Source organism: Carcharodon carcharias, chromosome 8 (genome assembly GCF_017639515.1).
Source record: "Carcharodon carcharias isolate sCarCar2 chromosome 8, sCarCar2.pri, whole genome shotgun sequence".
In the NCBI taxonomy this organism is placed as follows: Eukaryota; Metazoa; Chordata; class Chondrichthyes; order Lamniformes; family Lamnidae; genus Carcharodon; species Carcharodon carcharias.
In genome coordinates, this window is record NC_054474.1 from 11,829,113 (window position 1) to 11,851,433 (window position 22,321).

The 22,321-nt window shown below is 42.3% G+C and overlaps 1 protein-coding gene across 1 annotated transcript; it reads right to left on the reverse strand.

The window, feature by feature from the left end:
* Window positions 1-5,487: 5,487 nt before the first annotated feature.
* LOC121281169 (dead end protein homolog 1-like) lies at window positions 5,488-20,869 on the reverse strand. The gene is made up of 5 exons (XM_041193906.1): window positions 20,804-20,869; window positions 19,209-19,329; window positions 14,335-14,802; window positions 9,869-10,390; window positions 5,488-7,233 (listed from the first exon to the last, which is right to left on the reverse strand). The coding sequence occupies exons 2-5, from the start codon at window positions 19,327-19,329 to the stop codon at window positions 7,166-7,168; spliced, it is 1,179 nt and encodes a 392-aa protein (XP_041049840.1). The 5' UTR covers window positions 20,804-20,869; the 3' UTR covers window positions 5,488-7,165.
* Window positions 20,870-22,321: the final 1,452 nt, after the last annotated feature.

Here is a 22,321-nt window from a genome sequence, read left to right on the forward strand (position 1 = left end):
AATGTGCTTTGCAAATTTACTCTCCCTCCCTCCTGGAATAAGACAACAGAGCTGTTATTTGAAAGTTAAACAAATGACTTTGTTTCAGTACCAAACATTTGAAAGACTTTAAAGTAGATACTCTGAAGTTCTGCTGTTCAAGTAAAAGGTTATGCAAATTGTGTTCTGAAATATTTGACATTTTGTAATGCTTTTCATTAGTTTCATGTGAATAAAAATTCAGAAAACTTTACAAAGACAACTGCCAATGTGTTACTCGAGCCACACTTGGAATATTGTGTGCAATTCTGGTCACCACATTATCAGAAGGATACAGAGGCGTTGGAGAGGGTGCAGAGAAGGTTTACCAGGAGGCTGCCTGGTCTGGAGGTTATTAGCTATGAGGAGAGGTTGGAGAAACTCGGATTGTTCTCACTACAGCGACAGAGATTGAGGGGCGACTTGATAGAATTTTACAAAATTATGAGTGGCATGGACAGAGTAGATAGTCAGATGCTTTTTCCCAGGGTAGAAGAATCAATTACTAGGGGACATAGATTTAAGGTGAGTGGAGAAAACTATAGAGGAGATGTGCAGGACAAGTTTTTTTATGCAGAGGGTAGTGAGTGTCTGGAATTCGCTGCCAGAGGAGGTGGTGGAAGCCGGTATGATAGTGGTGTTTAAGAGGCAGCTTGAATAGGATGGGAATAGAGGGATACGGACCCTGGAAGTGCAAAATGTTTTAGTTGACGGGCAATATGATCGGCGCAGGCTTGGAGGGCCGAAGGGCCTGTTCCTGTGCTGTACTTTTCTTTGTTTCTTGTTTCTTTGAGCACCAGAAACAGCAAATGCTCAAATATAATATAAATAGAATTATTAATGAATAACATATCACTCAAACAACAAATCTGAAATGGAACACGGCACATTTAAGTAAAGGCAGAAATGTATCAATAAATAACACAACACAAAATAATATCAAATAAATGGAACAGTACAGAGTGTAAGTTCAAATAGAGTAGTAAATATAATAAATAAGGAACATAAGACAATGAAGAAGAACAGAAAAATCATACTCCTGATAAAAGAGGGAGGGAAAGGTTAATGCGGTAAAGGAGGGAATGTTGGAGGGAGGGACCTTAATTTCTTCTGTCTCTCCCCGTCTGCCAGAGGCATGCCCAGCATCAGATATGTCTGCACTGGGCTGCTGCTAGCCAGAAGGTGCAGTCACTACGATTGGAGCCAGGATCTGCTTCATTTTGTCAAGGGTTTCACTGTTTCTTTACAGAAGCTGACAAAGAATCTCATTGCTTCTTTGCAGCCGCTGGCAAAGACCCATCTCTATATTACACACACTTTGAATCAAATCAAAGTCTGTGGAAGAAAGTTAGCAACAGCCAGAGGCATCTCACTACCCTCACGCTGGTCGTGAAATAACTGCTCATAGAATACCGAGTCATTTGCCTCGCCTACATTTTGTACACCACCAGCAAGGGCCTGACAATGCCCATCTGCTCCTGGAGATGGAGGAGCTTCTGCTTCAAAAGCGGCAAGTTCCTTGCCTCTCAAATGTTCCAAGTGCCTTCCTTCCTTCCACAGGCCTCCACCTCCTCATAAACCGTAGAGGTTAACATTAAGACAGAAGTCTCAGCACCACTATGACTACCCTCAAGGATCTCATCCCCCTCCACTGCAGCTGTCAGACCACCTTGGTACCAAACATTCAACTCCGTCCCTTCCACATCAACCCCACTTCAGGAACCTCAGGTGCTACTCACCTCCATCACCATCTGGATGTATCCATGGACAACTGTGGATCTGCCAGAAAGAAAAAAAAAAATTATTTTTGCCACACAAATTAACTCTCCTCCTGATGACATCACCTTTGTTGATTCCCATTCCTGATCCACCACTGGTTATCATGGGGTTGGAGGGGCCAAACAGTTGCCTTGCCAACTCCTCCTGTCCTGCCAGCAACTTCATGGACGCCACACCACCCATGGTCAATGAGCGCTCCCAGGCATTATGGGCCAGCTTTGCCTGTATGGAGAAATGAAAATTTAAAAAGGTCATGTTTCTGACTTTGCTGTGCTTGTGACACATTTTATAGACAGAAGTCGGCCATTCAGCTCCACCATTCAATGAGATCATGGCTGATCTGATAATCCTCAACTCCACTTTCCTGCCTTTTCCGCATATCCCTTGATTCCCTTATTGACTAAAAATCTGTTTATCTCAGCCTTGAATCTACTTAATAACCCAGCCTCTACAGTCCTCTGGGGTAAAGAATTCCACAGATTAACTACCCTGAGTAGAAATTCCTCATCTGTTTTAAATGGACACCCCCTTACTCTGAGATTATGTCCTCTGGTCCTAGGCTCTCCTCCAAGGGTAAACAACCTCTCAGCATCTACCCTGTCAAGCCGCCTAAGAATTCTACATGTTTCAGTAAGGTCGCCTCTCATTCTTCTAAATTCCAATGAGTACAGGCCCAACCTACTCGACCTCTCCTCATATGAAAATATCTCCATACCCGGGATCAACCTAGTGAACCTTCGCTGGACTGCCTCCAATACCAGTATATCTTTCCTTGGATAAGGGGACCAACATTGTTCGCAGTATTCTACGTGTGGTCTAACTAGTGCCTTGTATAGCTTTAGCAAGACTTCCCTACTTTTAATACTCCATTCCTTTGAAATAAAGGCCAACATTCCATTTGCCTTCCCTATCTGTTGAACTTGTATGTTAGCTTTTTGGGATTCATGCACAAGGACCCCCAAATCCCTCTGTGCTGCAGCTTTCTGCAGTCTTTTACAACCACTGGAGACAGCTTGCAAGGTGTACATTGGTTAGCTTTGGGGGGGGGGGTGGGGGTGGAGAAAGAGAGAGAGAGAGAGAGAGAGAGAGAGGTGGGGGTGGGGTTGGGGGAGCATCTGCACGGGATCTTGTGATTGGAGATAAAACTAATCAAAGTCATCATCTCCAAGGCATTCCATGACACCTCATAAAACTAGTCACCAAAAACTCATGACCTTTCTGTATCTTCAAGTCAAAAAATAGAACTTAAGTTTATAGCATTTATACATACCCAAATACGTGAAATCATTAATTTTTTTTCCACCCTATGTGACACGCTACTATTTGCACTCGCTGTCTTTGCCACTTTTTTCCAGGCCAAGGACATCAACTTCCTGGGCAGTCTCACTTTCCCACCTCCTAGAATATGATGGCATCTCACCTCCAGTTCACTTCGAAGAATATTCATCACTTCTTCCTGGAAATTCTGACTCCTTTTCCTCTGCACTAAGTTACAATGCGCTGACATCTTCTACAAACAAATACATAAGTATATCTCAGTAAGCCACACCTAGAATTATTAACATTAAATGTATTACACTTTCTTAAATCATAGAAACGCTGGAGAAGTTTAAATCACTCACCTTACTCGCTGAATGCCAAAGCAAGCTGCTGCCTGACCTTAGTGGGCTCTTCAAACATCACAGGCAGCGCAGTCTCACCTCTTCTGTCCCCTGTTGCTACGCTGGAGGCTCCTAGGGGAGGCCACGCTCTGAAGTGTGGCCTGAAAACACATGTGCAGTTAGGTGGGAACTTTTTTTTGGTCTGGTCAACAGTGGATGCAATGGTTCCAACACAGATCAGGAGATTTGGGCCTTTGTGTCCTCTTCACAACTTGCACTTCAGATCCCACTATCGCCTGGGATGCCCTACCCCACTTGCCCAATGAACTGCAGGTCATAAATCAGCCTGTTCAGTCACAAGACCACCCATGGCAGAAACTTGTGACCCCAAGTAGATGTCATCCTTGAATCGAGGGACAACCAACGGCGATTTAGAATTTACAAAGAAATGAGTCATTCCACTAACTGGGCCATATTAGTATTTACACTCAATGCGAGCTTCCTCCCAACCCTCATGTTTCACTTTAAAGAGACATCCATACTTTCTGCATCAACTGCTTCATGCAGCAGCAGGTTCCACACTCTTAACCACCGTCCCAGTCTTAATTATCTTCATTACCATTCCAGCTACTAATCATCAAGTGTAAAGAACTGCTTCTGACCATGGCTCAAGGATAGTACTAGCTGAGCCATTTGCCCACACTGAGTTATTACTTGTACTTATTCATTGTTCACTTGGCTAAGTCCTAATGAGAAGCTTTTTAAAAAAAGATAGTGCTTTCAGCATAATAACCACCCCGAGGTGGAGGTGAACACTGAGCATTATTAGGAGATTAATTAGTGAACATAGGCCCAAGAGTCCAGTTTAAGGCTTTTGAAGATAAGCTTCAACTTCCATAAAACTTTACCACTGCACAATCTCTCAATCTCATCCATTTCAGGATTCACCATCAAGATCCTTCTTAACCCAAGACTGATGCAATAAAATTATTAAATTCTTTGCCATTTCATCTACCTTCTCAAGGGCAATTAGGGATCGGCAATACATGCTGGCCTAGCCAGCGACACCCACATTCTATGAAAAAATAAAAACAAGAGCCAGCAGAGGAACCAGAGAGGAAACAAGGAGAATTTTTTTTTTTAAAAAACAATGTCACTGTGTTCCAGTATGTAATGCCTGAAAGAGTGGGGTGGAAGCAGATTCTATAGCAACTTTCAAAAAGGTATTGGATATATGCTTGGAAAACCAGAAACATGCAGGTATATAGGTAAATAAAAGGGTGGGGTAGTAGAGGGGCAAACCAAATAGCTCTTCCAAAAAAAAAAAAAGCATATTGGGCTTATACAAAAAAAAATTCTTTGGTGCATTTCACAGCCTCAGAACATTCCAAAGCTCCTTGAAGCTACTGAAGTTTTTTGTGTTATTAACTGTTGCCACAGTTCCTACATAACAACCCCAATTGGCACACAGCAAGATCCCACAAACCCATTGTGCAAATAACCAGGTAATTTTTTTAAAGCTGTGTTGATTTAGGGATAAATGTTGACAAAGACACTGGAGAGAATTCTCTTTCTTCGAAATACAAGGATGTGAGAGTTTGTCCCATTAAGAGGGCAAACAAAGCCTCGGCTCATTTGAAGAGGCCTCCTGTACTGCAAGACTGATTCTACAAATTGACAACTCTCTCATTTCACTTTTCTGTGAATACATTTGTAAAAAGTTTTGCCGTTTCCTTTTGATGTTTTTTTAATGCTTCTAAAATTTTTGTACCCACTTTGTGTTGCTTAACCCTTTCTTAGCTTCTTTTTTTAAATTGTCATTATTACTCTTGTAAAGGGGTTAGGGTTAAATGTATTTAAAAACATGAATGGAAATAAACGTTCCAGAATCAAGAAATACACAGTAGGACAGTCAGCATTTGATGATGTTTATACTCTATGCTGACCAATTGTCTACACAACATTTCGAAGGTTTCTTACTTAATTCTAAGCATGAATTACTGACAAGGCATTTGGATAATGTAAGAGGGGCACACGGAAACACTTACTACAATCCAAGAGACACCATTTTTTTGGAAACGTGCAGTTTTAATACACTTAAAATGCAACATTTTCTTCCACCAGAATTTTGCAAAAATTAAAATCACAACATAAAGAAAAACCACATCCAACTTTAAACCAGAACAATTTTTCACAACATTTAAAGTTACATGAAACAAAAATACTTGAGTAAAGCAGAAGTCACCAAACATCAGTTGACGAATAAAACTTTTTAAGTTAAGTCTCACTGTCATAAGACCAGCATGGACAGTTGCCAGAATGGCATCTTATTAAGATGAGGTTCAATGCATTTCTAATGTGAAGCTCAGTGGGTTTGGGTCAAATGATATAAGGATCTATCATTCTTCAGAACATTTACTCCCCCAAAACACAGCTATTAGTGTGTGGGTGTGGCGCAGTTGGATTTGAAGAGATTTATATCTGGCAACAAATGGCAGATGAACAGCATCATAACAGACAGATTGCTCTCTTGGTTGCACAGAATTATACGTGTGAATAAAAGGCAAGTATCAAATGGAATAGAACTGATAAGGACTGGGGAGTTAACCTGTTGAAGCTTCATCATAATTGTCGTTTTTTTAAACCATTTACTATTAGTAGCCTCAATGCAGTTATTCCAGGCTATAGTCTTTGCTGGGTCAACAATGAACCAGAGATTATCTTTCCCCCCATATTAGAGTCCATCATGTTAAAGTCATTAATTGTCAAGATGGCAGCCAAGTTACTCCCGGCAAGCACACCATAAAACAATTCTGTACCATAAAGAGCATCTCATGACTAAATATTCTGCAACTTGGACATCCCAGACTTTGTAGCTGGGAAGCTGTAACCCATTTATTGAGCTCCTCAGTAGGACATGAAACAATATTACATCTGTACCTTGGGAGCAAAACCTTGATCCATTTTTGCTCCATTTAGATTCTCTCATGCAAAGCCTGGTCTATGTCCCCTTGGACAGAAAAAAAAGGTTTTTAAAATAGTCACTGGACTGCTATGCAATATTTACAACGTTACACTTAGCTAAAACATAAAATGTAGTCAAAGTCCCAAATGAACAGAAATCCAACTAAATTATACATTTTTGGTTAAAAAAAGGACTGGAAGTATAACAATACAATCTACTAAATTCTGTTTTAATTTCTGGACAATAATTTACAAGTTTTATGCAAAAAACTTCAAATTATAGTTCAGCACTTGTGTACATAGGGAGGAAAAGGCACTCGAGATATTTACAAATATTTCAGGCTCCTCCATTGTTAACAGATCAGATTTTGTAAATGACAGACATTGTCAACAAGAATTAGGAACAAGAAATTAGACACTTCAGGAGATTTTAAAAAGGTGAGCTCTTTGAAAATCCTGCATTAAAGGTCTGATTCTAGTGTCCTAAATTGTTGCCTGAAATAACAGAATGTTATTGTTGGCACATTAGAGGTGAATTCTATTTTATATTGTAAAACTGTAAACACACCACAGGTTCAGCTCAGTGGCTGGTACAGGTAAAGCAACAAACAAACAAAAAAAAAACGTAACTTAAAAGATAGCTCAGCTCCGGTTAAGTACAAAAGGAAAATGTCCTGATAAAGCTCACAATGAATGGGCAAACTTAGCAACTTTAAATATTTTTAATCAGAGACATAAACTCGTGCTCAGATGAAAAAAATTTCAGAAACAAAAAGCGAAGGAGTAGCTCATAGTTAAACCCATCATTCAGGTGGATTCTCCAAAGTCGAGGCTTTAGGGAGATTAAAGCCATCAAAACCCATGGAATGGCCTGCAATAGAAATAAAAACCATTAATAGCACATGGAAGAATGTGTTTTGTATTCTATCCCAGGTGTATTAGGCAGACAAGATGTTGACTCAGCCTCTCAAACGGATTATACACATTTTGCAGGAAAACAATTTGCTCCCTGGTTACATCAGCAGCATTATATAAAAAGGAGCCTCAAGGTTCTAACTGCAACTTGGTCTAAAAGCTTTTACACAAATGCAGGAAACAATGGAAACTCAACAAACTGGGGGAACTGCAAAAAGCAACGAGGAATGTAATGGGGTGCATAAAAAGAGAATATGTAAAAAGCAAAGCTGACAGTAAAAATTGTGAATCTATTCAGAAAGCAGCAAGAGCGAATGTGGGCTTATAAGCAATAGTGTAGACAGTACTAGAATAGTAAATGGTAGATCTGTCAAACAGCATGTTTTAATGGTGCCCTGCTGGCAGCAGCAAGGAGGGCCCAGTAAAAATCCTCAGGTGGCCTTCCTGCTGACCTCCCCTGACCTGTTCACAATTTCACAGGTGAGGCCTAGTGTGCCCCCCTTTCACCCCAATTCAGGCTCTCGTTAACCAGCCAATAAAGGGCCACATCAACTGAGGCTAGCGGGAGGAATTCAGAAGTGCACCGGGGCATGCCTGGCAGGTCACCCTGCTCAGGCAGGAAAAGTAGGAGAGCGGGTGCATCACTTCCCATTGGGCACTGCCTAACCCGCCCCCCCACCTCTCCTATAATTGACCCCCCCTGAGGGTGCTTCCTCCCTCCAGGCATTTCCATCAAGACCTCTATCCACCTCTGCCTAACACCCCCTCCGCAACCCCACCCCAGTCCCAAACTGGGTCACCTCCCATCTGACATTAGACCCCCTCACTTACCTGTTCCTGGACTTAATAATCTGGGCTCTACTTGTAGACACAGTCTACAGCTGGCAGGACTATACACAGCTGCTAGCCAATCAGATTGGCCGGCAGTTCGGAGGGAGGACTTCTGCCTGAGTCCATTTTCATCCCCTACCCCATTAATGAGTGAGGGCACTGGACTCCCATGTAATTTTTTTTTGCAAGACAGACAGTACAAAGTCTCGTTCAAATAATGGTGTACATTCAAATCCCAATGTTTGCAGGTCCAAAACCGTGCATGAAGGAGCAATCTGTTTATCAAAATCCATCAGGAACCGGAATCAAAAATGTCAAACTAGTTCAGAGATGCTTCCCCAGATGGAATAGAAGTAGGCCATTCAGCCTCCCCATCTGTTCCACCATTCAATTCGACTTTAGTTGATCTGTATCTTAACTTACTTTACCTGCCTTAGTCCCACATTCCTTAATATTCTTGCCTGACAAAAAATTCTATTCACTTCAGGTTTGAAAATTTCAGTTAACCCCTCCAGCCTCCGATTTTTTAAAAAGTGGGGAAACAGAGATTGGGGTTGGTGGGGGGGGGTGAAATTCCAGATTTCCACTACACTGAAGAAGGTGTGCTTCCTAGTATCAACCCCTTGAACATTAAAATTTATGTCCCCTTGTTCTGGACTTCCCCCAACCCCCACCAGAGGCACTAGTTTCTCTATCATAAAACACCTCAATTACACTTTAGGGAAACCAGCCTATTTTATGCAACCTGTCCCCATAATTTAACCCATTTAGTCCTGGTATCATTCTGGTGAATCAGTGCTGCACCACCTCCAAGATTAGTGTATCTTTGAGGTGCAGTGCCCAGAGCAGAACACAGTTGAATTTTTACAAAATTCCTTTATGGGATGTGGGTGTCATTGGCTAGGCCAACGTTTATTGCCCATCCCTAATTGCCCCGAGAAGGTGGTGGTGAGCTGCCTTCTTGAATCACTGCAGTCCAACTGGTGTAGGTACACCCACAGTTCTGTTAGGGAGGGAGTTCCAGGATTTTGACCCAGCGACAGTGAAGGAACGGTGATATATTTCCAAGTCAGGACGGTGAGTGGCTTGGAGGGGAACTTCCAGGTGGTGGTGTTCCCATACATCTGTTGCCCTTTTCCTTCTAGGCCATAGCTGTTCGGGGTTTGGAAGTTGCTGCCTGAGGAGCCTTGGTGAGTTTCTGCAGTGCCTCTTGTAGATGGTACACACTGCTGCCACTGTTCGTTGCTGGTGGAGTGAATGAATGTTGAAGGTGGCGGATGGGGTGCCAATCAAGCAGTCAGCTTTATCTTGCATGGTGTCAAGCTTCTTGTGTTGGAGCTGCATTCAGCCAGGCAAGTGGGGAGTATTCCATCACACTCCTGACTTGTGCCTTGTAGATGATGGACAGGCTTTGGGGAGTCAGGTGGTGAGAGTTACTTGCCACAGAACTCATAGCCCCTAGCTTTTGTAGCCACAGTATTTATCAAAATGACCTGTTCTTGTAGCCAGAGTTCTGTGCAGCTGTATCAAAACTTCCACATTTATATTCTAGTGTCCACAAGATAAAAGACAACATTCAATTAGTCCTTTATTTTTTGTACCTGCCCAGTGAAGGGACGACAATATAGTTCCAAGTCAGAATAGTGAGAGACATGGAAACTTGTGGGTGCTAGGGTTCCCTTGCATTTGTTGCCCCAGTCCTTCAAGGTGGTAAAGGTCACGGGTTCCCACGATGCTAAAGGAAGAACAAGTTTACTCACCTAAATGCATCAGGACCTGGTGTGCAGCTTCTTGCTTGGCCACATCCTTTCCCGAAGCCAGATCATTTGAAGTCAGGGTCACAGCCCCACTGAAACAGGCAGCAAGACTGGGCAAGAACACTTTAAACAGAAAGCGATGCTTATCAGAACTCAAAGACTGGATGCTATAAATTGGAGTCCCGAGCTCCTTCGCCATACAATAGGCATTTAAAAGTTGAACTTCATCACGTCCCATGTTCAGTGGACCTGGGCCCTCCTTCAAGTACAGGTGCTGGGTCAGCCGGCTGCCGAGCCCAACAGGCGCAATGCTTTGGTCAGAGCCAGAGGAGATATCAAGTTCAGGCACGGAGCACCTGGCAGCACCTCTTAGCGGCGGCAAAGGGAGCCCACGGGTCAGCACCGGCCAGGGAGCCAAGGGCAGACTGGGCTGGACTTCGGAGAGAAGCCTCTGGTGGCTCTTCTGTTTTCCATCTGGTTTTATCCAGTCAACCTCGATGGCTTGGCCCCAGAGTTCAATACAGCCTGAAAAAGGAAGTAAAACCAAAAGGAATATTACTGTCAAGCACACTCACAAGTTTAAGTTATTTTTATTATGGTTGAAATTAACCAACTTACAACATTTTATGGCTATTGAATTAACAACACGGTAATCAACTTAAACCTCAAAATAAAATACTGTGGATGCTGGATATCTGAAGCAAAAACAGGAAGTGCTGGAAAAACTTGGCAGGTCTGGTAACAACTGTGGAGAGAGAAACAGAGTTAATCTTCTTCAGAACCGGGTCTATCAAGCAGCACTTACTCAGCAATAAGTTGTTCTCTGATGCTCAATTCTGCCAGGGTCACTCAGCTCCTCACCTCATTACAGACTTGATCCAAACATGGCAAAAAGAGATGAACTCCAGAGGTGAGGTTAGAGTGACTGCCCTTGACATCAAGGCAGGGAGATAGTGGCATAGTGGTAATGTCACACGATTAGTAATCTCAAGCCCCAGGTTAATGCTCGAGGGACATGGGCTCACATCCCAAGAGAGCAGCTGATGGAGTTTTAATTCATTTCAGTGAAATCTAGTCTCTGACCATGTAACTATCATCAATTGTCATAAAAATCCATTTGGTTCACTCATGCCCTTTAGGGGCCGTACCTAGTCCGGCCTACATGTGACCCCAGATCCACAGCAATGTGGTTGACTCCTAGCTGCCTACTGAAACGGCCTAACAAGTCACCCAGTTCAAAGGCAATTTGAGATGAGCAACAAATGCTGGCCTTGCCAGTGACTCCCACATCCCATGAAAGAATAAATAAAAAAGATGAAGTGTGATGTCAAGGAGCCCTAGCAAAACTGGTGTCAATGGAAATCGGAGGGAAAATTCTCCACAAAAGGAAAATGATTGTGGTTGTTGGAGGTCAATCATCTCAGTTCCAGGACATCACTGCAGGAGTTCCTCATGTTCCATCTTCAGCTGCTTCATCAATGACCTGCCTTTCATCATAAGCTTGAAGTGGGGTTGTTCGCTGATGATTGCACAATGTTCAGCACCATTTGTGACTCCTCAAATACTGAAGCAGTACATGTCCACATGCAGCAAGACCTGGAAAGTTTTCAGGCTTGGGCTGACAAGTGGCAAGTAACATTTGCACCACACAAGTGCCAGGCAATGACCATCTCCAACAATAGAGAATCTAACCAGTTCTCCTTGACATTCAATGGCATTACCATCGCTGAATCCCCCACCAACATCCTGGGGGTTACTATTAACCAGGAACTGAACTGGATGAACCATATAAATACTGTGGCTACAACAGCAGGTCAGGGCCTGGGAATTCTGTAGCAAGTAACTCACCTGACTCCCCAAGCCTGTCCACTATCTACAAGGCACAAGTCAGGAGTGTGATGGAATACTCGCCACTTCTCTGGATGAGTGCAGGTCCAACGACACTCAAGAAGCTTGACACCATCTAGGACAAAGCAGCCCGCTTGACTGGTACCCCATCTGCCCCGTCAACATCCACTCCCTCCAGCACCAATGCACAGTGGCAGCAGTGTGTACCATCTACAAGATGCAAAGCAGCAACTTGCCAAGGTGCCTTCAACAGCACCTTTCAAACCCACAACCTCTACAGCAGATATTTGGGAACACCGCCACCTGGAAGGCACCATCCTGACCTGGAAATATATTGCTGTTCCTTCACTGGCACTAGGTTCAAATCCTGGAACTCCCTTCCTAACAGGATTGTAGGTTTACCTACACCACAGGGACTGCAGGAGTTCCATGATGACTGCTCTTGGGAAGGTGATAATGAGCTATTAGGGATGGGAAATAAATGCTGGCCTAGCCAGTGACATGCCATGAAAGACTAATTTTTTAAAAAAGTTGCAAGGTTCAGAACCTGTCTCAATATTTTTTACTGAAGTGATTCTGAATTCCAATATTAATTAGTAAAGTTCCAACTCCTGAACCAACTATAAGCTACAGAAAAGAAATACAGACTTGCAGTATTGAGAATATTATTACGTCTCTTGGAAATGTCACCAATCAATCAATAATGATCCAGTTTTTCTCCAGATGATCCTGCCAACTTTCCTCAGTCATCCACTGCTAAAAATAGGTTAACTATTATTCAACTCATCACTGCCCATTCTATCCTGCAGCACACAAAATGGAAAAGTTGCAATTACTAATATGTCAAACAGTGCATGCAGAAACACTACTTGGCATTACTTCAAAAGTATGATAAGGCACAATATAAAGTCTTTACTGTCTGCATTCTTCCCATCTGTTTATCTTTCTGTGTACCTGAAGTTCACCCAAGAGTGGGTTTCACCTCAGAATCTTACTTGAGGAACCCAAATGAATGTTTCAGCTTGGTTTCTATAACAGGCAGTTACCCCACAACCAGAAAATCAACTCCTCCCCACTAAGCACTGGATTGCCAAATTTAATCTTTTATGGTTCCCCTAACCCAGAACTGGAAATGAAATGGCTCCAAGTTCATTGAAAGTTGTTAATACCTTCGTGTGAAGAAATGTGAATGTAAGGAGAAGGGTGGACTATCCCCCACAACCAGCTCAAATTTATATTACTAAATCTGAGAATTCTAGATTCTTGTCCTTTAAGGATAAAGGAGATATGGAGACAAGGTGTGATGATAGTTTTAAGGTACAAATCAGCTACAATCTCACTGAAAGACAGAACAGCCTTGAGATGCTGAATGGCCTCCCTGAGTTCACATTCACTATTCAATTACCCAGAGGCAGAAATGCCAACTTGGATCTTCTGATATTTTGTCACTCAAATATCATTTCCCACCACAAATTTAACATGCAAGGGTTTGAATCACGAATGTTCTTCATCCCATTTGATCTCAAATTTCAGAACCAACCCCACTGATGTTAATCTAAAATGAATATTTAAGTCTACAGCCCCACAAAAAGGCTTGGTCTATCCCAATATTTATGCTTCCTGTGAGCTTCCTCCCACTTTACCTCTTCTAACCCATCTACAAAACCTATTTCTTTTATTTGCTCATGGAACACAAGCTTGATTTTATTTCCCATCCCTAATTGCCCTTGAGAAGGTGGTGGTGAGCTGCCTGTGCAGTGTAGGTACACCTACAGTGCTGTTAAGGAAGGAGCTCAAGGATTTTGACCCAGTGCTGATGTAGGAATGGTGATATAGTTCCAAGTCAGGATGGCAAATGACTTAGAGACTTGCAGATGGTATTGCTCCCACGTGCTTACTGCACTTGTTCTTCCCAGGTAGTAGAGTTACAGGTTTGGAAGGTGCTGTCGAAGAAACATTGGCGAGTTGCCACAGTGCACATTGCAGATGAAATGCATTGGTAATCCTGTTGAATGTCAAGAGGAAATGGTTAGACTCTCTCTTGTTGGAGATGGTCATCATCTGGCACTTGTGTAGCACAAATATTACTTACCACTTATCAGCCCAAGCCTGAATACTGTCCAGTTCTTGCTGCACATGGACACAGACTGCTTGATGAGGACAAGGTCAAGTAGGTTTTTCCTTTGTGCTAGTTCACCAACCAACTGCCACAGGCTCAGTCTGGCAGCTCTGTCCTTCAGGACACGGCCAGCTCGGTCAGTCACTGAGCTGCCACTTACATTAACAAGGGGACTTACAAATTTATCTATCTGCCCCTCAAAGGCATCTCTGCCATTTGCACAAACTATTCCAGCTGGCAGCAGTTCTACATTCTAATCATTGTACTGTCCTTAATCATCCTTCATTGTTGTTCCAGCTACTAATCACTGGAGTATAAAGGATTACTTTTGACCACGGGTAATATTGATACCAAATTAATCAAGGTGATATCAAATGAGCCAAGTTGATTTTGACCACTTGGATACTACTACTTAGTTGACTATGTTCAGTTATTTTCAGAGGGGGCACAGAAGCTTCCAAAATAGTTAGCACTGATATTCTAAAGACAGAGTGAACTCTACCTTCTACAAGCCTCTTCTTCGCCATTGCTGCAGCCTGATGATTCTCATACTTGACAACAGCAAGCAACATCACCATCTTCCTCCGGTCTGTGTTCAGGTGAAGTGACAAGTCCGTCACTCCCTCTGTCAGCTCCTTCAGCACCTCCAGTACCTCCAGTTTCTGCTTCCCCCATGGGATGCCTCTAACACACAGCTCATTTTTCTCAGTGCTCCTGCACACCACCATGGGGAACCCGTCACGTATTTGGTAGCCATTAAACATTGCAGTGGCACACTGGGCATACCAGCGATTGGCATACTTGGCATACGCGAACCCTCGGTTTTCACCACTGAATGTCATCATGAGACGGAACTCGTAGAGTTTACCAGCCGACTGAAACAATGGGATTAGCTTGTCCTCGTACAGGTCCTGTGGTAGCTTGCCAATGAAGACCTCAGACCCAGTCAGAGGAGGGGGGCCAGTCCAACCTGCAGAATAAATGGTGACATCTATAGTCTAACTTGTCCGAAGAGCCAACAGTAAACAAGAACACTAAAAGACAATGCATTTCTGTAATGCCTTATGTCAGGTGTAGCGCTGTTACAACGTAGAAAATGCAGCACTTTGCACAAGGGCCGACATGTAGCACAGGAAAAGGCCATTCAGCCCCTCAAGCTTCTTGCACCATACAATGAGATTTGGGATGATCTGCATCCTGACCCTGTATACTCACCTTTACCCCATATCCCTTAATCCCTGTCAATTTCAGATAGAAAAATCAACAAGTGACTTAGCATTAACTGCCAATTACAGCTCCAAATGCCGACCATGCTGTGTGTCGGAAGCATTTTCCAATTTCACTCGAGGGGTCTGGCTATATCCCCCAATCCCCGACTCCAACCTGTAGGAATAGCCTCTCCCTGCATCCACACCAACAGTTCATCATAATATCCCAAAATGTTTGATCAAATCATCACTTAATCCTCTAAATTTCAGGGAATAACAAGCCAAGTTTGTATAATCAGTCCTTGTAATTTAACCTGTTGGAATCTGGATTTCATCCTGGCAAACCTACACTGTGCACCCTCCAAGGCCAATATACCCTTCCTGAAGTGTGGTGCTCTGAACTGCTACTCGAGTTGTGCCCCAGCCAGTCTTTTGTAAAGCTGTTGCATAACTTGTACTTCTTTGCATTCTCGTCCCCTAGGTATCAAGCCCAGCACTCCATTTGCCTTTTTGATGATAAAAATCAATGCTTGTGCATATTTCAATCATCTACATGATAAATGAACCTCCCCACCTCCCTCCCCAGTTTCTCTGGGCCTTTGGGAACTCTTTACTTTCTAAATGATGAAAAGTTTTCCGATCTATCCTTTTTTTGGTCCAACATGGATGATTCGCACACTCACAGTGTAATTAAGAATCAGACAACCTGTTTTAGTGTTCACAGTGGAAGAATAAATATTGGCCAGGACACTGTCGAGAACATCCCCTACCCTCCTTCAAAATAATGATCATAGAACATTGGCCTGATTTTTGTGCTCAGGTCTCCTTTTGACTCGGGTGAAAAAGCTACACATCATCATCGAGCCAACAAATTTGATGTACATCTCCCATTCATCAAGAGGTCATTAGCTCTGACACATCACATGAAGATAGTTAGTCCCGCCCCCAGACCAAAAGATGTTAATATTTTGTTGCTGAGAATCTGACTTTTCTCTCTTATTTCCTCTGGTTTTTAAACATTTGTCATATGGCTCAACTCCTTGCATGATTACTTTCATGGGATGTGGTCTTCACTGGCTAGGCCAGCATTTATTGCCCCTCCCCTTTTGCCCTTTAGAAGGTGGTGGCAGTGAGCTGCTGCCTTGAACCGCTGCAGTCCCTGTGGTGTAGGTACACCCACAGTGCTGTTAGGGAAGTAAATCCTGGCTAACAATGCCATCACTAGATACCACGCAGACTCTCATAATATTCCATCCCCTCTTTCCCTCATGCCCCCACCCACCCAAACCACTTCTTGAAGACAGACCAATATCCTGACTTATTTGCTTGTTCATAAAGTCATCCAATAATCTCAAAGCAAAAAAGACTCTGGTTGCTGGGACTCAAATAAAAAACGGAAAATGTTGGAAACACTCAGGTGTGTCTGTGGAGAGGGAAAAAGTTAATATTTCAGGTTGTGACCTTTGTGACCACAGATGCTGCCAGGTTTGCTGAGTAATTCTAGCATTTTGTTTCTATTTCATCTAATTATCCCTGAGTATTGAGAAGCTCAATTTATAAAGTCTCCAAGTTGCTTTGATCTGGAACTCTACCTCCATCTGAGACTAGGGGTAAACTGAATTGATAAAATACTCTTGCCTAACAAAAAAATGTAACAGTCATAGAACCACAAGAGCTATTAGGCACAGGAGATGGCCTTTTGACCCATGGAATCCACACAAACTCTATGTAGCAATCCAGTCAGGCAGTCCCATCCCTCTGCTCTATCCCCATAGCCCATTAAGTTTATTTCCCTCATGTGCCCATCCAGTTTCCTTCGGAAATCATTGATTATTCCTTTTTCCACCAACCTCGTGGATTGTGAATTCCAGATCATTGCCATTAGCTGCGTGAAAAAGTTCTTCCCCACACCACCGCGCACACCACCACCCACTGCGCACCCCCCCACCCCCCTCCACAGCTCTTGCCCAAAACCTTAAATCTGTGCCCCCTAGTCCTTGTACCATCCACCTTAGTCAAGCCTCCTTTGCTCCCAGGACAACAACCCCAGCTTCTCCCACCAAACCTTATCGCTATAATTCCTCATCCCTTCTGTATCCTTAAGTCCTTCCCAAAGTGTGTTGACCAGAATTGGATGCAATACTCTAGTTGTGGCCTAAGCAGAGGGCTTTGGAAGCAGGACAACTAAATGGAGTTGAGAGTATAGATGATAAACCAGATAATGCTGAACAATAAGATGATGTCAAGGAAAGACAGTTGGGAGAAACCAGAATGAAGAGCAGAAAGGAAAGCCAACAAATTGGGATGAAAGAACTTGCTTTTATATAGGGCCTTCAGGACATCTCAAAGCAGTTTCAAGCCAATGAAACGCTTTTTGAAGTGTAATTTTTTAAAAATTCATTTACTGGGTATGGTTGCCGCTGGCTTGACCAGCATTTAATGTATCCATTGCTGTGGGTCTGGAATCGTGTGTAGGCCAGACCAGGTAAGGATGGCAGATTTCCTTCCCTAAAGGGATATCAGCAAACCAGATGGGTTTTTAATGACAATTGATGATAGTTTCATGGTCTCTATTACTGAGACCAGTTTTATATTTCAGATGTCATGTTGGATTTGAATCTGAGTTCCCAGGCCATTAGCCTGGGCCTCTGGATTACTAATTTAGACCATGGAGTACTAAATGAATATTCTGTATCTATCTTCACTAGAGAAGAGGATGCTGCCACTGTTGCAGCAGAGAAGGTTAGGATAAAAATAAAGGGGATGCACTTAAAAGGTTGACAGTCTTCAAAGTATAACGTCACCTAGTCCAGATGACTACATGATGGAGGGAATTAAGGCTGGAAGTAGTGGAGGCTCTGACCACCATCTTCCAATCCACTTTAGATAATGAAGTGCTGCCAGAGGACTCAAATTGCTACATCCTGTTTAAAAAAAAAAGGGGAAGAGGGATAAACCCAGCAACCACAGGCCTGTCAGGCTAATGTCACTAGTGCAGAAACTTTTAACTACAATAATCTGGGACAAAATACAATGGTGTTTGAAAAGGTATGGGCTAATAAAGTCAGCACAGATTTATTTAAGATAAATCATTTTTGACTAACTTGAGATCGAGTTCATTGCTGAAGTAACAGGTGGGTGATGCGAGTACTTCAGTTGAAGTTACGTGTGGACTTTCAATTCAATTAGATCTTGAATGATACATAATCAATGCCATTTAGCTGCCTCAATTTCACACCCCAGAAAAAAATCCCTAACTAAAATCTCTCAATCTCAGTTTCGAAACTAAATCTCAGTTTTGAAACTTTTCTAAACCTAATTTTACAAAGTGAATAAACGCCATCATGGACAAACTCAAACAGTGCAAGACAATCTACTGAAATGATTTTGAGACCACTGCACCCACCTCTACGTAGTCATTCTGCATTCCAAAATTAGATGAGCGCTTCACTCCAAAACTTCTGATGCTACTTTGCTTTTGAAGGGAGCTCAAATTGCATTGATGCAAAAAACAGCAGCATGATTGCAGCCCAGCATTCTCTTGGCCAATTCAGACCTTTCAACAGGGCTAAGGTGGTAAAATTATCAGGACACATCACAATGACTAGCCTTGTATTACCTCAAGTAAAGAAGATTAAAGGGGCTTATGATGATTAAGTGAATTGATGGTGTTGATAAAGGTAAGCTACTTTCTCTGCTGAGATCGAGGCCAGGACAAAGGGGCATAACCTTAAAATTAAAAAGTTAGGATATCATTAGGAAGCACTTCTTCATACAAGTGGTAATAGTCTGCAAATTTCCCTTCACCCCTAAACAACTGAAAAAAAGCTGTTGAGATTGGGGGTCAATTGAAAATTTTAAAACTAAGATTAATAGATTTTCATCAGTGAAAGATAATGAGAGGCATGGAGCCAAGGTGGGTAGATGGAGTGAAAATACAAATCAGCATAAACAAATGCTAGAACAGGCTTGAGGGGCTGAATGACCTCCTCTTGTTCCAATGTTCCAAAGCAATGGCCATTCTTCATGGTACCTTCAAACTCAAGAAGCAACTGAATGGATGTTAAAGCAGTGGTCTCACCAGCTTGGGATTGTAAAAAAACTGGGATGGAAAATTACATTGGCATCAGACAGTGCAGGGGTTAAGAGAACATGCCTTGCGACTAACCTGGAGGTGGTCCACCAAACTTCCTTTGGCCGTTGATCTGGACCAGAGCGATGCCTGTTGCTTCTACCCATGCTTCAAATGCCAACTTATTTTCAGTGTTCAACAAAACACTCGCCATCATCTGTGCAAAATATCAAGGCAGGGGATTTATAACTTCACAACAGAAATTCTACTACACACAATTCTGTATTGGAACAGCAAATGATAGACCACAGGGTTTTCATGGTACTCTTGCCAGTACGCTAAATCTTAAAACTGCAACAGATTGATAAGGGTAATTATGATGAACACTGACAATTTGCCATCAAAATCCAGGCCATTACCTTAGTTGCTGAATAACAAACAAATACAATTTTCAAACATTTTATACTCAGTTCTGGATTTTCTATTATCCTGTTTGGATCAGGAACTCTACAGGGATTGAATAGCAAGTGCATTGGGATTCTTTTACTTGGAAGTCAGGTGCACATTTACCTCAGAGTGTTCGGACAGGCTTCCAAAATTAAGTTCTTCCAATTGAATAGGGTTATTCTTAAAATTATATTGAAATATTACCCTGTCTTTAACAGGGGAGGAAAAATTCATAAGATCATAAGACATAGGAGCAGAAATTAGGCCATTTGACCCATCGAGTCTGCTCCGCCATTCAATCATGGCTGATAAATAATAATAAATCATATTATTTGAAGAATCCAGAAGTTTCCGGCATCAAAACCTGCCTTTCTGCAGCAGACCCCACACACTTATGAAATATAAACATGTACATAGAGGTGGCACCTTTCTGTATCAGGATTCAAACTCAAATATTGCTTTCAGTTAAGCCAACTTTATGTTAACAATACTTTGGGTTTTGGGGTAGGTTAAAATAGCCTTTACAAATACACTCCAGTAAAATATAGATAGTGTGCTCTATAAAACAGATGTGGTCTTTCAATATCAGTATGGAAACTTAAGCGTTGCTTCCAGTTCAGACGTGGAATGGTTTTTCAGTTGGGTGCAATTGCCTTTCCAGTTTAGCAGTCACCAACTCGGCACAATTAGCAGAATGGCCTCCTGCGGTTCTGTCATTTATACAATTCTATATTAAGTAGTTTCACCTCCACATTTGCTGGGCTAAGGCAAGGTAGAATTAAAATTCAAATCCACTAGGGTTCTGGCTCCTAATCACAGTGGTGACCCCCGTATTGTCGGTATGAGGACAACTAACTGGATCAGGCCGAGCTGAGATGCTCCTCAAACGCCAACTGCCTGGCAAAGCCTCCCAGTCGCAACTCATACAGAGGGACAGCCACTTTGTAAAAGTACCCGATGGATAGGGAGGAGAGGGAAGCGAGCACAAAGGATAACTGGCCCACTAAGTCTACTCTGTATTCGGACAGGCTCCCAAAATTAATTTCTTCCAATTGAAAGTCCCTTTAACACCAAAAAAACGGACTGAATTGAAAAACTGAGTAATGCCCATAGCTCACTTCCCCGACAAAATTACAATAAATGTTCCCCATTTTAGAGGTACGTGTGCAGACCATGCATTACATCTAAACATTGAAAAACGTTCAAAGTATTGGCCTTTAAGAATTAAAAGCCCGTCCACCAACCTGTTCTTGTCGGTTCTCACCTAATGCGTCATTCACTATAACCGAAAGCTGTGCATCGCCTGAACCTCTCCACCCTTTATATAGTCCCAAGGCCCATGCTCACCACTGACAAGCGCACTATTGGTCGACGCTTTCCCAACCTGTGCTGGGACTAGAGGGTGTGGGGACCTTGTCTCCAGGGAAGGGGGGTGGGGGAGGGTGTTGATTGTTGAAAGGACCAGGCAGTTTTAGCAAATACAAAGAGCAAAAACTCCGAATTCTATCAGATACTGTGAGGTAAAACAAGGAATACGTTCTGTCTCAGTAAGGCTAGTTCTATTACCTTTACATTGACCTTCAAAGGCAGGGAATATATTTTCTAGCTTTCAAAGTGGAAGCTGCCCTCACAGAAATACACATTGCACCTTATAATCAAATTGTAGAATGTTAAATTACAGAAAGCAGTTCTTTAGTGCAGCAATTCTGTGTTAAATAGGAATATCAGAATTGCAAGGTGAAAAAATTCTCAGATCTAGCTTGTTCACCTTCTACCATATTGGTAGATTTTCCCCTAGTCTAATCCCATTGGTCTGCATATTCCCTGTACTTTTAAAAATAGAATTAGGATAGTTTAAAAACAGCCTAAAATATTTAAGTGACAGAATTCCTCATTCTCACCTCACTCTGTGTGAAAAATCTTATCCTGATTTTCCTATCTATGCGCTTTCATTACATACTTTTGTCAATCATTGGATATAATCTCTCATTATTTAACTCAGTTTAACACTCCATAATCTTGAAGATTAATTAGGTCAATCAATTTCCTTCCCAGCCCTAATTTTAAATAAAGCTTTAACTTCAGGTAATTCTGCACAGCTGTAACCCCTTGTAGAATGAAAGACACACAGGGAGGCCATTCAGTCCATCTTTTGGAAAGAACTAGCCAGTTAGACCTATTTACCTCATTCTCCATAGCTCTGTAAAGTTTTCCTTTTTAAGTCTTTATCCAAGTCCCTTTTGAAAATTACTAATTAATCTGTTCCCTCAGTATATTCCAGATGATAACAACCTGCTAGGTAAACAAATTTCTCCTCATCTCCCCACTAACATTGTAGACAATTATCTTAAATCTGCATCTTCTTGTAACTGACCCTCCTGCCAGTGGAAATAGCTTCCCCCCGAATGCCCTGTCCATTTCAAACATCTTAAACTTTCTCCTGCTATGAGAAGTAGAAGGAGTAGGCCACTTGACCCCTCAAGCCTATTGCAGCATTCGGTAAGGTCATAGCACACTTTTTAGCTCAACTCCACTTTCCTGGTCAATTCCCATACCGTCTCCATTTGCTGAACATATAACCTTGCTCAAGGTGCTGCAGTGCTAATATACAATAAAAACAAGTAAGTGTAATGTAAATTTAAAAATGCTTCTTAACTCCACCCCCAAAATCTTGAATGAATTAGTCACAGATTGTGAAAACAATGAATGATACAAGCTTTATCTGAACACCAACAATTTGATTTAAGTGGGAAGATCACCTG

Bases quoted from the DNA above. Each gene is read 5' to 3' on its own strand.
- LOC121281169 (XM_041193906.1), bottom strand. From the start codon at position 19,329: ATGATGGCGAGTGTTTTGTTGAACACTGAAAATAAGTTGGCATTTGAA. The intron at 10,391-14,334 runs GTAGAGTTCACT...TTCCTTTTTCAG, and splicing joins GAAGAAGAGGCTTGTAGAAG to GCTGTATTGAACTCTGGGGC. The intron at 7,234-9,868 runs GTGAGTAAACTT...TTTCTATTGCAG, and splicing joins CCAGGTCCTGATGCATTTAG to GCCATTCCATGGGTTTTGAT.